Source organism: Orycteropus afer, unplaced genomic scaffold (genome assembly GCF_000298275.1).
Source record: "Orycteropus afer afer isolate SDZICR_OR568_19922 unplaced genomic scaffold, OryAfe1.0 scaffold00692, whole genome shotgun sequence".
In the NCBI taxonomy this organism is placed as follows: Eukaryota; Metazoa; Chordata; class Mammalia; order Tubulidentata; family Orycteropodidae; genus Orycteropus; species Orycteropus afer.
In genome coordinates, this window is record NW_006922279.1 from 786,275 (window position 1) to 800,720 (window position 14,446).

The window sequence follows — 14,446 nt, forward strand, 5'->3', positions numbered from 1 at the left end:
AATTGGACCCAACTCATAGCGACCCCTCCTTGGGTTTCCAAGGCGGTATCACTACGGAAGTAGATTGCCCAACCTTCCTTCTGAGGAGTAGCTGCTGGGTTTGAACCGCCAGCCTTCTGGTTAGCAGTCAAGTGCCTTGGGCACTACGCTACCAGAGCTCCTCCTGTAAAGATTACAGCCTAGGAAATCATGCGAGGCAGTTCTACTCTGCCATATACACTTGCTATGAGTAGAACTCAACTTGAAGGTACACAACAACAGAAACTGAAATAAACAAAGGACTTTCTCCTAGATCCACACCCTGAATTTGGGTTTCTAGTCCCCCAAACTGTGAGAAAATAAATTTCTGTTTGTTAAAGCCATCCACTTGTGGTATTTATGTTGCAGCAGCACTGAGGAATTAAGGCACTACCCATCTCTGTTAGGCACCCTACAGCAATATGGTATTGTTACCACTGTCTCCTTGCAAAACACATCTCTTTAATATCTGTGAATCATTTCCTCACAGATTCCTTTTAACCCATTCATCCAAGGTACAACGCAAATTGGTTAGGTCACTAGTGTTCCAGAACAAGGAGATGTGGTTTCTAGTCTCACCTCTGCCACTGCCATAGCCTTTCCCAGATGCAGACAACATCTCCACTTCCCAACTCACAGGCCAGACAGGAGTAAATGAATATCAAAAGCACACTGAAAACTTATAAACCACAACAGGAGAATGAGGAGTAAGAGTAGGCTATTGGTATGTTAGGAGGACTAAGGAGAGAATGCATTTTTTTTTTTTAATTCAGCATTTCACAACTTTATTTTGACACACACTCCTCCAATGCTTTCTCAATTTATCTTATATGTGTCACCACCAACCAAAAAGTTTATGACATGCTTTTCTTTGTGTGCTAAGATGGTTGGCAAGGGAGAGAACTGCTATGTACTGTGGAAACTGAGAACCAGTTTTTACACATCTGTCTGCCAGGCTGTCTTTGACAAATGTATGTGAAAGAGTAGTGAACAAAGTCTTAAGTTTCAGCTTCTTGCTTCAACTGACAACAAATATCTGAAAGGGAGAACAACTCAGCAATGTCGTAGGCCAGCCTAGCCTGGTGGGGTAGCAGGAATAAAAATAATAGCTACTGTGTATTGATTACCTGCTATATACTAGAGGAAAAAAAAAAAAACAGACCAAACCCATTGCTGTTGAGTTGATTCTGACTCATGTTAACCCATATGTTAGAGAGTAGAACAGAGCTCTGTGGAATTTTCTTGGCTGTAATCTTTACAGAAGTAGACCACCTTCCTTCTGTGTTGCCACTGAGTAGGTTGGAACAACCAACATTTTGGTTAGTAGTCAATGATTTATGCCACCCAGGGACCTATATACTAGCAACTTAACATTGTATTCTTTTTTAATCCTCACAAAAATGGCCCAAGGTAAATAGTGTTATAACCTCAGTTTGTAGGTAATGAAAATGAGGCTCAGAGAATAGATTTACCAAAGATTATTGAACCCAAAGTGATTGAGCTGGGCTTGGCTTCCATGTCTGCTTGATTTACTTCTCTAGAAGTGCAGGAACCATATGGAGATTGTGAATACACCATGGTAGCACACTCCTCTGGGGATAACCTTTCACCTTTCTTTGTACAAGTTTTGAGCAACAATTCCATTGGCTTTGCCTGCTGGGCCCTTCAGGGATACAGCTGAGACCTGCTCACTCGGGGAAAAGTCCCACTCAGAAACCTACCCTTCCTGGGGGCCCGCATCACTCAACCTGTAGGAGAATGTTCCTGCTCCCCATATCAAGCCCACCTACTCTCCCTCCCCAGATCTAAATGGCCTTTGTTCAAGTAAATCTTTAAAACCCTATATCCTAACCTCTAAGGATCCCTGGTGGCGCAGTGGTTAAGTACTCTGCTGCTAACCAAAAGGTTGGTTATTTGAACCCACTAGCCACTCTGGTGGAAAGACGTGAAAGCCTGCATCTGTAAAGATTATAGCCTTGGAAACCCTATGTTGCAGTTCTGTCCTGTCCTATAGAGTCATTATGAATCAGAATCCACTTGATGAGAATGGGTTTGTTTTGCTCTTTTATCCTAGCCTCTCACTCAGGGATTCCTACACAGTTTCTATTGTTAGGTACCATCAAGTGGGTTACGACTCATAGCAACAGAACATACAACAGAATGAAACACTGCCCAGTCCTAGGACATCCTCACAATTGTCACTATGCTTGAGCCCCTTGTTGAACCCACTGTGTCAAACCATCTCCTTCAGAGTCTTCCTCTGTTTCTCTGACCCTCCACTTTACCAAGCATGATATCCTTCTTCCAGGACTGGTCCCTCTTGATAATATGTCCAAAATAGTGAGATGAAGTCTTGCCTTCCTTGCTTCTAAGGAGCATTCTGCTGTAGTTCTTTCGAGACAGCTTTGTTTGTTCTTCTATCAGTCCATGGCATATTCAGTGTTCTTCACCACTATAATTCAAATGCATCAGTTCTTCAGTCTTCCTTATCCATTGTCCACTTTTCACATGCATATGTTGTTGTTAGCTGCCATCAAGTCATTTCTGACTCAGTGACCCTATGTACCACAGAACAAAACACTGCCCAGTCCTGCACCTTCTTCACAATCCTTGCTATTCTTGAGCTCATTGTTACAGTCACCGTGCCATACGTATGAAGTGATTGAAAATACCGTGGCTTGGGTCAGGTGCATCTTAGTCCACAAAATGTCATGTTTGCTTTTTAACACTTTAAACAACTTTAAACATAGTTTAAACATAAACTTTAAACATAATTTCTAAGCTAATCAAAACCTCATTTTGTCTACCATGCCTTCTCTGGCAATTAAGATGAGACCCAGCTCAGGAGTGCATGGGGCTTGAGGGACAGGGGCTGGGAGGAAGGATTTCTGCTTGAATTGTGTAGCCCCTCAACATTCAACTCCAGATATAGTCTCTGCTACCCTGGCACTATTGGCAATGACTCAGAGCCATTGCAAGATTTGCAGAAAGACTTCCTTCCCAGCTTAATTTAATCCACTTTCTCCTTTCCTAGCTTTCTTCTCCCTGACTTCCACTATGTCTCTAGCATCCCTAACCACATGTACACTGTTGGCAATCACTAGCCCTGATCTTTCCCTTCAGCTCCAAGACCCATGTCCTATGACCTACTACAGAGCACCTCTTAATAAACAAACATAACTCAAATTCAACAGTCTTAAAATGTACTCACCCCATTCCCCACACTCTATCCCCATAATAGCTTCCTATATCTCCATCACCTATTTGGCACTCATCCTGGGAAGCCTGGCATTGTTTCTGGCTTTCTTTCCTCACAAAGCAAGCATTCAATGTTTGCTGAATGAATTACTAAGTGAATGAATCCCATCATGAATCACACTTCTTCATCAGGCATATTCACAGTAATCCAGTCTCTTTTCATATTCGAACAACCTTACATAAAAGAAGATTCAGAATCCCTTCCCCTTAATGCAGCAATCATTTTTGTCAGACCTTTTTTCATTATATCACTGAAGAGATCACATTTTTATGAATGTTCAGTATGGAGGTCTGCTTTGTATTCTGCTTTTAAAGCTTAACATATCATATACTACAGTTTGATTGTGATAATTTTAATGACTTTTAAGGACTTCAGTTTTGTCTATAAGGTTGATAAATAATAGATTACTTAGCCAGCCCCAGATTTTGAACATTTAGTTTGTTTCCAGGTTTTTACAGTTTGTTCCTCTATTCCTTTAACAAAATAAGTTACCTTATTTTCTTGTTTATATATAGAATGTCCCCCGAAGAGATGCAGAAGAAACTGGTAACAGAGGCTGCCCCTCAGCAGGAATGCTGAGTGGTTAGTGGCCAGGAGTGGGAAGATTACTTTTCACCAAATACTGTATTGCTCTAAGAAGCTGTGTGTAGAGATGAGGTCTATACACAAAAACTATAATTTCTTGATGTATGATCTTTCCAAAGTCTGTATAATGTATGTTGAGAGCACAGAGGAAAGATTAGGGTAGAGAGTCTCAGGGAAACAATGTTTTACTAAGCCTTGAAGGGTGGGTAGGAATTAGTCAGGCTGGGACCAATGTAGGCAAGACCCAGAATAGCAAAGTGGAGAGGGGTGGATATGTGATCTGGAAGGTATATTCAAGCTCTCAGACTTGTGAACCTTGTCTATCCTGGGTATTTCAGTCTCTTCCACCTCTCTGTTTAATCCCAGGGGAGCCAGGTCTGCCTCTTTTACCTTCTCCTCTGCAAATTCTGAGCAGACATTCTCCAATACATCTTACCCTCTGTGTGGCTGAGCAGCCCCAAGAAGCAACTTGAAAGCCTCAGGTAGTCCAAGAGGAAGAAAAGAAGCAGGGGAGAATGGGGTGGCATGTCAGGTAGCCATCTAGAGCACATTAGAGAATGAAATCACAACCCATCATACCAAAAAATTACCTCAGCTCAACTCTGAAGGGTCATATTAGTCATTCTAATTAGGGAGGCCCAAACTAGAGATTAGAGTTCTGCTAATCTCCCTGGAAAGGAACTCTGGTGATGTAGTGCCTAAGGCATTTGACTGCTAACCAGAAGGTTGGTGGTTCAAATACACCAGCCACTCCATGGAAGGAAAATGGGGCAATCTACTTCAGTAAAGATTTACCACCTCAGAAACCCAAAGGGGGTTGCTATGAGTTGGAATCAACTCAATGGCAATGAGTTTGTAGTTTGGAATCTCCTTGGAAAAAGCTAAGTAATCAATAAGCCTTTTGAAAGAGTCAGGAATTGGAGGAGGAAATGAAATGTGTATCTGGTTGCTTCCATGAACAACTGCCTCCTTGCCATGAGACCAGAAGAACTGGATGGTGCCCAGCTACCATTACTGAATATTTTGATCAAAGGGGAAAAGCATGGAATAGAACTTCAAATCCTCATAGAATCCAGATTTTCTGGAACTATGGAGGCTGGATGAACCCCAAAAACTATTATCCCAAAACAACTTTTAAACCTTGAACACTATCCCCTGAAGTCTTCTTTGAGCCAAACAATAGTTTAGCTTAATTAGTAAAATATGTTGGCCTTGAGCATTGCTCTGTTTTAAAGAATTGTCTATGAGAGATCAAATTGACAACAGCAACTCGAAAGTTAGATGAGAAGCTTGGGGGTAGTTAGTTTATGTTAATGGTGGTGCAATAATTTGGAAAAGGATAGTGAGAATGATTGCACAACTTGAAAAATGGTTTTTTTTATTTCATTGTTGTTAAGAATGCACACAGCAAAACATACACCAATTCAACAGTTTCTACATGTACAATTCAGTGACACTGATCACAGTCTTCAACTTGTGCAACCGTTCTCTCTTGTTCTGAGTTGTTCCTCCTCATTAACGTAAACCCACTGTTCTCTAAGTTTCCTATCTAACCTTTCAAGTTGCTGTTGTCAATTTGATCCCATATGTGGAGCACAATGCTCAAGGCAGACACTCTTTTCTATTGAAGAATCCTGATCAAAGGGGGAAAATGCAAACAAAATTTCAAATTCTCATGGAATCCAGACTTTTTGGAGCCATGGAGGCTGGATGAAACCCTGAAACTATTGCCATGAGATAATCTTTTAAACCTTAAACCAAAAATATCCCCCTGAAGCCTTCTAAAATCAAACAATAGTTTAGCTTTACCAGAAACTCTTTTAGTGACATTCAACAGATTTTTTTCTTTTCAGAACTTTCTATATTTTAAGGCCTTATGCTGAACATATTGGCCTTTTCCTTCAGGACACTTATCACAAATTCAAGTGATAGGCATTTTTGTGATTTTTTGTTTTCAAATTTATCTCCTCCATTAAACTGTAAGTTCAGTGATGGCAAGAATCATGTTTGTCTTCTTCAGTACTGAATCCTCAGCACCTAGAAAAGTGCCTCGCAAACAGTAAACCAAAAATCAAACCCATTGCCATCAAGTCATTTCTGACTCACAGTGACCCCCATTGGGTTTCCAAGGCTGTAAATCTTTACAGAAGTAGATTGCCTCATCTTCCTCCCACAAAGCAGCTGGTGGGTTAGCATCGAAATGCCTTACACATTAGGCAAATAGTAGTCAATAAATAGTTGCAGAAAAAATGGATCCAGAAGGTCTGAGATATGAGAATAATCTTTAATTTTGTGAAGGCTGATGTCCAGAATTAATCCTGTTAGCCTTAAATGTAGTAGATGCTCAATAGACATTAATTGAATTAAATAATTAATAATAACAGAAAATACTTATATAGTGCCTACTGTATGTCAGGCCCTGTATTAAGCACTTTACATCCACTCACTCATTTAATCCTTAGAACAACACTATGAAGTAGATACTAGTATTGTTCCCATTTTGCAGATGGGGAAACCAAAGCATAGAGCATTCACCAACTTGTAAATGAACTTCAGCTATCTGGCTCCAAAGTCAATGTCTCTAACCATTACACTGCCTCTCAACAATGAATGCACAAACTGAGATCCAGAGTGATACAGCAGTCTCTAAAGGTGTTCCAGGAAAGGTGTGGTAGAGATAGGACTGGAGGCCAAGTCTGTTCTCTATGCGGTGCCTCTCTCACTCTACCATGTGGCATCTGACTTCTAATACAGAGGTCTTTGAAATAGAGCTACAAAGAGGAATCTGAGAGGTGTATATATCTGTGCAGAAAAACAGCCTTAGTAGATGGAATAGATAGCTGTCAGAAGAAGACAGGAAGAGCCAAAGGAGCAACCATTAATGCAAAAGCAAGTGTGGCCCCTTTCTTAAGCAGGGAAAGGTAGTGAATTACTTCTCAAAATGGGCCGACCCATTCTTTTTTCCTGCACTAATTTGTCAGGACCCCCCAAAGTTAGAGCCACCTCAAAGCCATTTCTGCTTCATTGCAATTGGCTATACATGGAGAAGGAACAGGCAGGATATGTATAAGGTAGATAAGACAGTATAATCTAGAACCTAATGTGTTTGTGTAGGAAATTGGGGCAGGGCAGAGAGCAGGGAAGACAGGTGGGAAGGTTAGGAAAGCCTAAAAGTCCCCTGCAGCTAAACACACTTGATGGTAAGTGATTAGAGCAAAGTACTTGTAATTAACTCTGCTTAAAATGTTCTAGCATTCTATCAGGGCTTCTTGCCTCAACACAACAGCACCACAGTCATGAGCTTCTTTTCCCGACTGGATGTTCAGGAGGGCCTCCAAATCCTCTCTGTTTTGCAGTGGATCCCAAGCTATATACTGTTAGGTGAGTGAACCCTAGGGGCTGGAGGGCACATGTGAACAAGCCAAGAAAAAGGCTAGGACTCTCCAAATGAGGAGGAATCCAAAGAGATCATCTAATTGGTCCCCTGACTGTGGGGAAAACTGTATCTCCTCACTCAGAGAGATAGCTACTGCTGCATTCACCACTAGATATCTCTTCTCCCAATGGAGGGCACAAAGGCCAGGAATGAGGCTGTGGCCATTCTAGTTTAAAGATCACCCCAACTTTTTCAGGAATTGCCCCATATGTAGTAGCTGAAAAGAGTCATATTTGGGAATGGGGAGAAGGGAAAGGCTGTCCAGAGATGGTGTTACTAGGTAAGTGTAAAGTGATTTTCTAGTATAAGACTATGATGAGAGAATTCTGGAAAATATAAAGGATGCTTAGACAGAATTTTTAGAAAGGGTCCAGTGGACCCAGGAAACTATAGTCATTAGCACTGGCCAAATGGACCAAGAGTTCCAAGCTTTGCCCAGCTAGAAACCAGGGCTTTGTGAAACACAGAACCAGTTTGAATGTTTTCTTTCACCTGTACTTTTAAATCTTGAATCTCTGCTAAGAGAGGCAGCAGGTTTTAGAGTAGGGTGGGTGGGGTTGTGATATCTGAACACACTGAAAGGCTGAGTTGAGATCATGACATGGGGAGAGGGAAATGAAGAGAAGATTCCCACAAGATTTGAGAATAAACAAACAGGGCAGAACTGAAGGGAGCTAGGATACTAACCTTTTTTATTTGTAGAGTATTTTACATACTACAAATTGCTGTCACATGGCACAGAGCTTGTGGAAGAGGCAATGCAAAGGGATGTGTCTCAGGCCTCTCTCTGCATATCCCAATGGCATGGGCCAACTGAGCTGAAGAGAGAAGGAGCACCATAGTTTGAGATCTTTGTTCAAGGCAGCCTATTCTGCCTTTCTCCTTTCTTCTATTTTTTGTTTTTCCAGACTACACCTGGGATGAATGCTAAATACAAAATAAATACAGTCAGCTAAATGAACATCCTCATTTGGTACCTGTGGCCTTCCTTACAGTCTGTTTTGCCTGAGAGTAACATAACTGCAATGGCTTTTTATTATCATTATTATTGTGATTTGGATGAAGATTTACAGAGCAAATTCACTTTCCATACAGCAGTTCACATATGCTTTGTCTCATGTCATTGACCACAGTTTACCACAATGCAACAGCTCCCCTCCCACTTCCTCCCCATAGTTACCTCTTCCCAGTGTCCATCCCTTGCAATGGCTTTCTTTTACTTATTATTTTGCATGGTATCAATTTTTCATCATTTTATTTTCAACCTTTCTATATCCTTATGTTTTAGGTATTTCACTTGTAAATAGCCTATGGATGGATTTTTTTTTTAATACAGTCTTGATCGTACCATTTACATTTAAGGTATTTAGAGTTAGCTCTGGGAGCTCTGGGAGCACAGTGCCTAAGGCATTTGACTGCTAACTAGAAGGCGGCGGTTCAAACCCACCAGCCACTCCTTGGAAGGAAGACTGGGTAATCTACTTCCATAGTGATACTGCCTCGGAAACCCAAGGAGAGGTCGCTATGAGTCGGGTCCAATTCAATGGCAAATAAAAACAACAAACAGCAATTAGAATATACTTTACTTGTCCTACCTATTCTAGCTCTATTTTTCTCTCCTTTCTTGACTTCTTTCAGATTATCATTCCACTTGTTTCTTTCTGTTCTTTTAGATGTTATACAACATATCTCTATTCTTTTAGTGATTATACTAGAAATTACAACATAAATTTGGGTCTTGGAGCAAGGTATCTCTACCTCCTAACATGATGCACTGTCCACAGAGGTGCCTATGATGTTCAAGTTAGTTCATTTCAATAGTTATTTAGAAAATACTAATGATAAGGCCTTGGGCTGCCCTTGCTTAGACTATAACAATGAATCAAGCACAGGTTCTTTACTCTCTAGTATCAGAGATAATTCATTGAACCATTGCACAAATTTTATGTGTTAGTATTTAGGCATTGAAGGAGCTCTGTTGGCGTAGTGCCTAAGGCATTTGACTGTTAACTAGAAAGTTGGAGGTTCAAAATCATTAGCTGCTCCATGGAAGGAAGATGGGGCAATCTACTTCCGTAAAGATTTACCACCTCAGAAACCCAATGGAGGTGGGTATGGGTTGGAATCGACTCAATGGCAGTGAGTTTGGTTTTTTGTTTGTTTTGTTTATTGAGGTATTGTGCCTAGGTCCTGGACATATATACACAAATCACTGCAATGTAAGATAGACTGCTAAGTGAAAGAAAGAGCCACAAAAAAGTAATTAGGGTGTCAGAGAAAGAAAATATTATACAAAGTTGAGGGAACTAGGGAAGGCAAGAAGGGTAAGATACAGCATGGTGAAAAAAATGTGGGCTCTGGAGTTTATCTGGAGTTTATCAAAACAAACTGTGCGATTTCAGACAAATACTGTACTCCTTCTAAGCTTCAGGATCCCCATCCTTGCAGCCTAGTCTACAGTAAATACTCCATACAGTGAAATGTTCTTCCTTCCTTCCTTCTTTTTCTTGTCCTCTTTCCTTCGTTCTTTCTATCTTGCTCACACCTTCCCTCAGTGCTTCTCCTCCTTCCTAAATGATGTTCATAATGATGGCTGGTTATTGAGCATTACTGGACAAAGGAAAAGACAGTGGGGAAGAAATTGGGAAGGGGGAGAAAAAGAAGATGGAAGAGAAAGGGAGCAAGTGAGTAGAGAGGAACGAGAAGATGGGTTGGGGGAGAAGTGGAATATAAATATTCATAGCCCCTAGGCTTAGGCCTTGACAGCCCCTGTGATGGTCAGCTTCCATTTAGAGGATGGCTCTCGATCTGTCTCTTCCTTTCTGCATTTGGATCATCACCTGCCCAAACTATTGCAATATCCTCTTTCCTGGCCCCCAAGCCTCTACTTTCTAACCTCTCCAATCTAGTCTACTGCCTGCCCCCAGAAGAGTCTTTCAAAAGCATCTTTGATCACCTCCCTCTCCCACTTAAAAATAGTCTGGTTTCCCAAAGCCTACTTGATGAGGCATAAATGTTTTAGCCTGAGTATTGAATGCCTTCCTCTACTTTCTGGCTCTAATCCCCTGCCAACATTTCCCCCTACTCTTTTGCTACATGAACCTTGTATTCCAGACAATCTATTCATAAAACAAATGGGAGTGTGTACTTTCTCACTCCTTCCCCTCTGCTCCCATTACTCCCTCGACTGGAAAGGTGCCCTAATCTCTTCCTGGGCTATTCACAGACAACCACTCATTTGAAATATTCTCTGCAAAACATTCCAGACAACCCAGATTACCTCACTTTTGAAATTCCAAAGCACTTTGTAAAAGAGTGGCAGCCATTATATCTTTTCTCCCCTCTTTCCAATAAACTCCATGAAAAGAGGAACCATATCTTATCATTATATTTCTCACAAGACCAAGCTTGACACTAAACTGAAGGTCTTTCCATACTTCTTCTTCCTCAGAAGAAACCTTTAAGTCCACCTCTTGTTCTCTGCCCCCCATATCCTTTATTTGATGGGCCTGCCCTCTTCCTTTTGTTTCTGAAAATAAAACACAGTTGAGAATCAGACAAACATGTTCTGCTACTTATTGCTGTGTGACTTTGTGCAAGGAAGTCACTTGCCCACCACCATCATGAAAACAGAGCATTCTGATGATCAATGAGTTCAGAAAATCCTCAATACATGTTCATTTTCTTTCTATTTAGAAAGTGACATTATGTGAATCCAATCACCCTCCCTCATAAGATACTGCCAACATTGTCACTTGATTCACAGAGGAGTAATAATCACTTCTGAGGGAAGCATTAGTGTACTCTGATTTCATTTCACATACAGGGAGAATAGGAGCCTTGGTGGCACAGTGATTAAGTGCTCTGCTGCTAATCAAAAGGTTAGCTGTTCAAAACCACAAGCTTCTCTGCAGGAAAAAGTTGTGGTAGTCTGCTTCTGTAAAGATGGCAGCCTTGGAAACTTATGAGGCAGATCTACTCTGTCCTATGGGGTCTCTATGAGTCAGAATTGACTTAATGGCAATGAGTTTGGTTTTGTTTTTGTTTTTTACAAGGAGAATACTGAATACATTCAAGTAGGTCCTAGAAAATTAGGAAAATAGAGACTTTGATGCATTCCTAGCATTCCCACAGACCCCTTCAAGGCATCTTCATCATTCCCTTTCCCTCACCCACTACATACAATCAGCTGCCAAATCCTGAAAATTCTACTTCTGTGATATCTTTCAAATTGGTTTGAGAAATAGTGGTCTATTTCAAGTTCCTATTGTCTCTCATTTGAATCATTGCAACTCTTAGCTGATCATCTACAGTTTCTCCTGCTCCCACAGTTATTCCTAATTATCTTCCTGAAACACAGATATAAATGATCAGGCTACTTCTTTGCTTAATAACCTTCACTGTCTTCTTATTCTCTTTTAGGCCTAATCTCCCCAGATTCCTACTCCATGTCTTCATCATGATGCTGTATACTTGCAGGTTGTGGTTCTACTTACAGGCCTTGTGACTCTTCCATCATTAGGCTTGTATTCAAGCTCTTCCTTGCTCATGGAAGGCCCTTCCTCCAACAATCCATGTATCAAAATCCTGCCCTTCCTCCAAAATTCAACTTAAATCTTACAAGTTCTTCCCAGGTTCCCCAGTAGTAATGTATCATTCTTTTCTTTGAGTTCCTATAGAATGATGTTTGAACCCTGACTATTTGGTTCTCACTGTCTGGGATGTATCAGTTATTTATTATATCAGTCTTTGCCATTAGACTATGAATTTCTGGAATGTAGGAACTTTGTTTTCCACATGTATTTATGTAAGTTAACAAACATAAAATGCCTAAAATAGCTCTTGGCACATAATAAAGACTCAATAAATGTCACTTAGTTTCTTCCCAAAACATAACCACTCTGATCCCCAGTTTCCTCACCTGTAAAATGGAGATAATGAAAATATTTACTTGTCTGGGTTCTGAGCTAATTAAATGAGAGAATGTGCACTAAGTACTGAATGAAGCACTGGTTCATAATAAATGCTAAATAAGTGGTATCAATGACCATAATTACATTATTTTCATTGCTTCCATATTTACTCCCCTCATCCTCCTCCTTCGAGTTCCTAACCCTGTCCTCAAAGCTTCTAGCACAGAGATTTCACATGAGGAGGGCTTAATCAATGTTTGCTGAATTATTAAATTACCTTTTACTCCACAGGTTCTTATATTTACAGTTAATTTCTATCCAATGAATAATCACAAAACCACAGAATTGCCTCTCTGACAAACCAATCATGTTCTTGAACTTCTGAAAGCTTCAAGCCAACTGATTAGATTTGATAGTCGCCACCAATGCTCAGATTTAGGTCATTGCCCTGCAACATGTTTCCACCCAGAAAGACAATGGGTTTTCACCTTACACTGGCCTTACATACATATACACAACCTGTAACCTCAGAAGGTCTCTCCTTGTTTGGAATAATAAGAACATTCATTTGTTGTTTCTCTTCCTGTTACCTTTTATCTGCCACTTGGGCAATTTTGAAATCCAACTTCTCCCTCTGCTGCAATTCAATGTAACAAATATTTATCAAGAGTCTCCTTGTGCTGGGCACTGTGCTAAAGGCTGTTTTTAAGTAATGTGATGAAGGTGTGCAAAGGAGAGTGTCCTTAATTCTGACTAGGGCATCAGCAAAGACATCATCGAGGAAATGTTATTTGAGTTAAGCCTTGAAAGGTGAAAGAATTTTTATAGGCTGAAAGTTGAGTAGGGGGAGAGGAGGGCAAAATAAAATAAAATAAGGGAACAACATCTTCAAAGGAGTAGAGATGTGAAAATACATGGTGGCTGTGGAAATGGGGAGTAGTCTAAGGTGACTGAGCTCCTATTTACCATACTTTAGCATTTGCATCCCATCTTCTGGTTCTTTCCACATCTGTGTTTCACCTATTCTATTACTATTAACAATTTTTTCCCCAAAAGCAACTCATTTCTGTAACCTCATGCATTTATAAAGTTTTATATCATTGCCATGAGTGATGAGTTTGATGTGTTAGATTAATTTTTATTTACTACACATTTGAAAAATAACCCTGGTGGCACAGTGGTTAAAGTGCTTGGCTGCTAACCAAAAATTTTGTGATTATAACCTACTAGCTGCTCTGTGGGAGAAAGATATAGCAGTCTGCTTCTGTAAAGATTACAGCCTTGGAAACCCTATGGGGGAAATTCTCCTTTGCCGTATAGGGCCTCTATGAGTAGGAATTGACTTGTACGTAAATGGCTTTGGTTGTGGGTTTATACATTAAAATAACTTTTTCTCCATCCACACATCACCTAAGATCACCTGATGTCCCTACAATGGTTTGAGGACGACAGTTTGAGAAAAACTGTGCTAGAGCATAAGGGTATGAAATGAGGCTAGGAAGGTGTTTGGAGCTAGTCCACAGAGGGCCTTAAATGTTCAGACATGTTCAATCAGCAGTGGGAAATATTGAAGGATTTAAAAAAAAATCTGGCTTTAGTATGGAAAGTGGACTGGAGGGGAAGAAACCAGCAGCTGAAGAACAGACAACATGCTGTAGAACAGGACAGATGAGATCAAGTCCTGGACCAGAACAATGGTAATGGGCTTGAGGCAAGAGGATGGATGGGAGAGATAGTTTGGAGAGAGAGAAAAATCAAGATAGTTCCAAAATATTGAACCTGTGACATTTATCCTGAGGCCTGAAGGATGAATAGGAACTAGCCAGGCAATAAGTTGGGGGAATAGTATTCAGCAAGCACAAAATCATTGAGGCTAGAGAGCATAATGAGTTGATGGAAGTGAAGGAATAACAATATGATTAAATGAGAGAACAAGCAGGTGACTAGGGGCTAGGCCATGGAGGGCCTTGTAAGAGCCAGGGTTAGGAGACTGGACTTGATCCTAAGGGCCATAGGAAGCCATGCTAGGACTCTATGTAGTAGAGTGACAAAGTAAGACTTGCATTTAGCATGCTGGCTGCATCATGGCACAAATGGAAAGGGGAGGTATTGCTTAAGGCGCATTTTGATTCTTTAGTGCTGCTGTAACAGAAATACAAGTGTATGACTTTAACAAACAGGGATTTAGTCTCTTACAGTTTAGTAGGCTAGAAGTCTGAGTTCAAAGTGCCAGCT

At 40.6% G+C, this 14,446-nt stretch overlaps 1 protein-coding gene across 1 annotated transcript in view; it reads left to right on the forward strand.

The window, feature by feature from the left end:
• Positions 1 to 7,158: 7,158 nt before the first annotated feature.
• The window catches only part of DGAT2L6 (diacylglycerol O-acyltransferase 2 like 6), a 47,017-nt gene continuing 39,729 nt past the window's right edge, over positions 7,159 to 14,446 (forward strand). The window contains exon 1 of the mRNA XM_007956994.1: positions 7,159 to 7,243. Within this exon, the coding sequence (XP_007955185.1) occupies positions 7,159 to 7,243 (85 nt within the window). The remainder of the gene's footprint in view (positions 7,244 to 14,446) is intronic.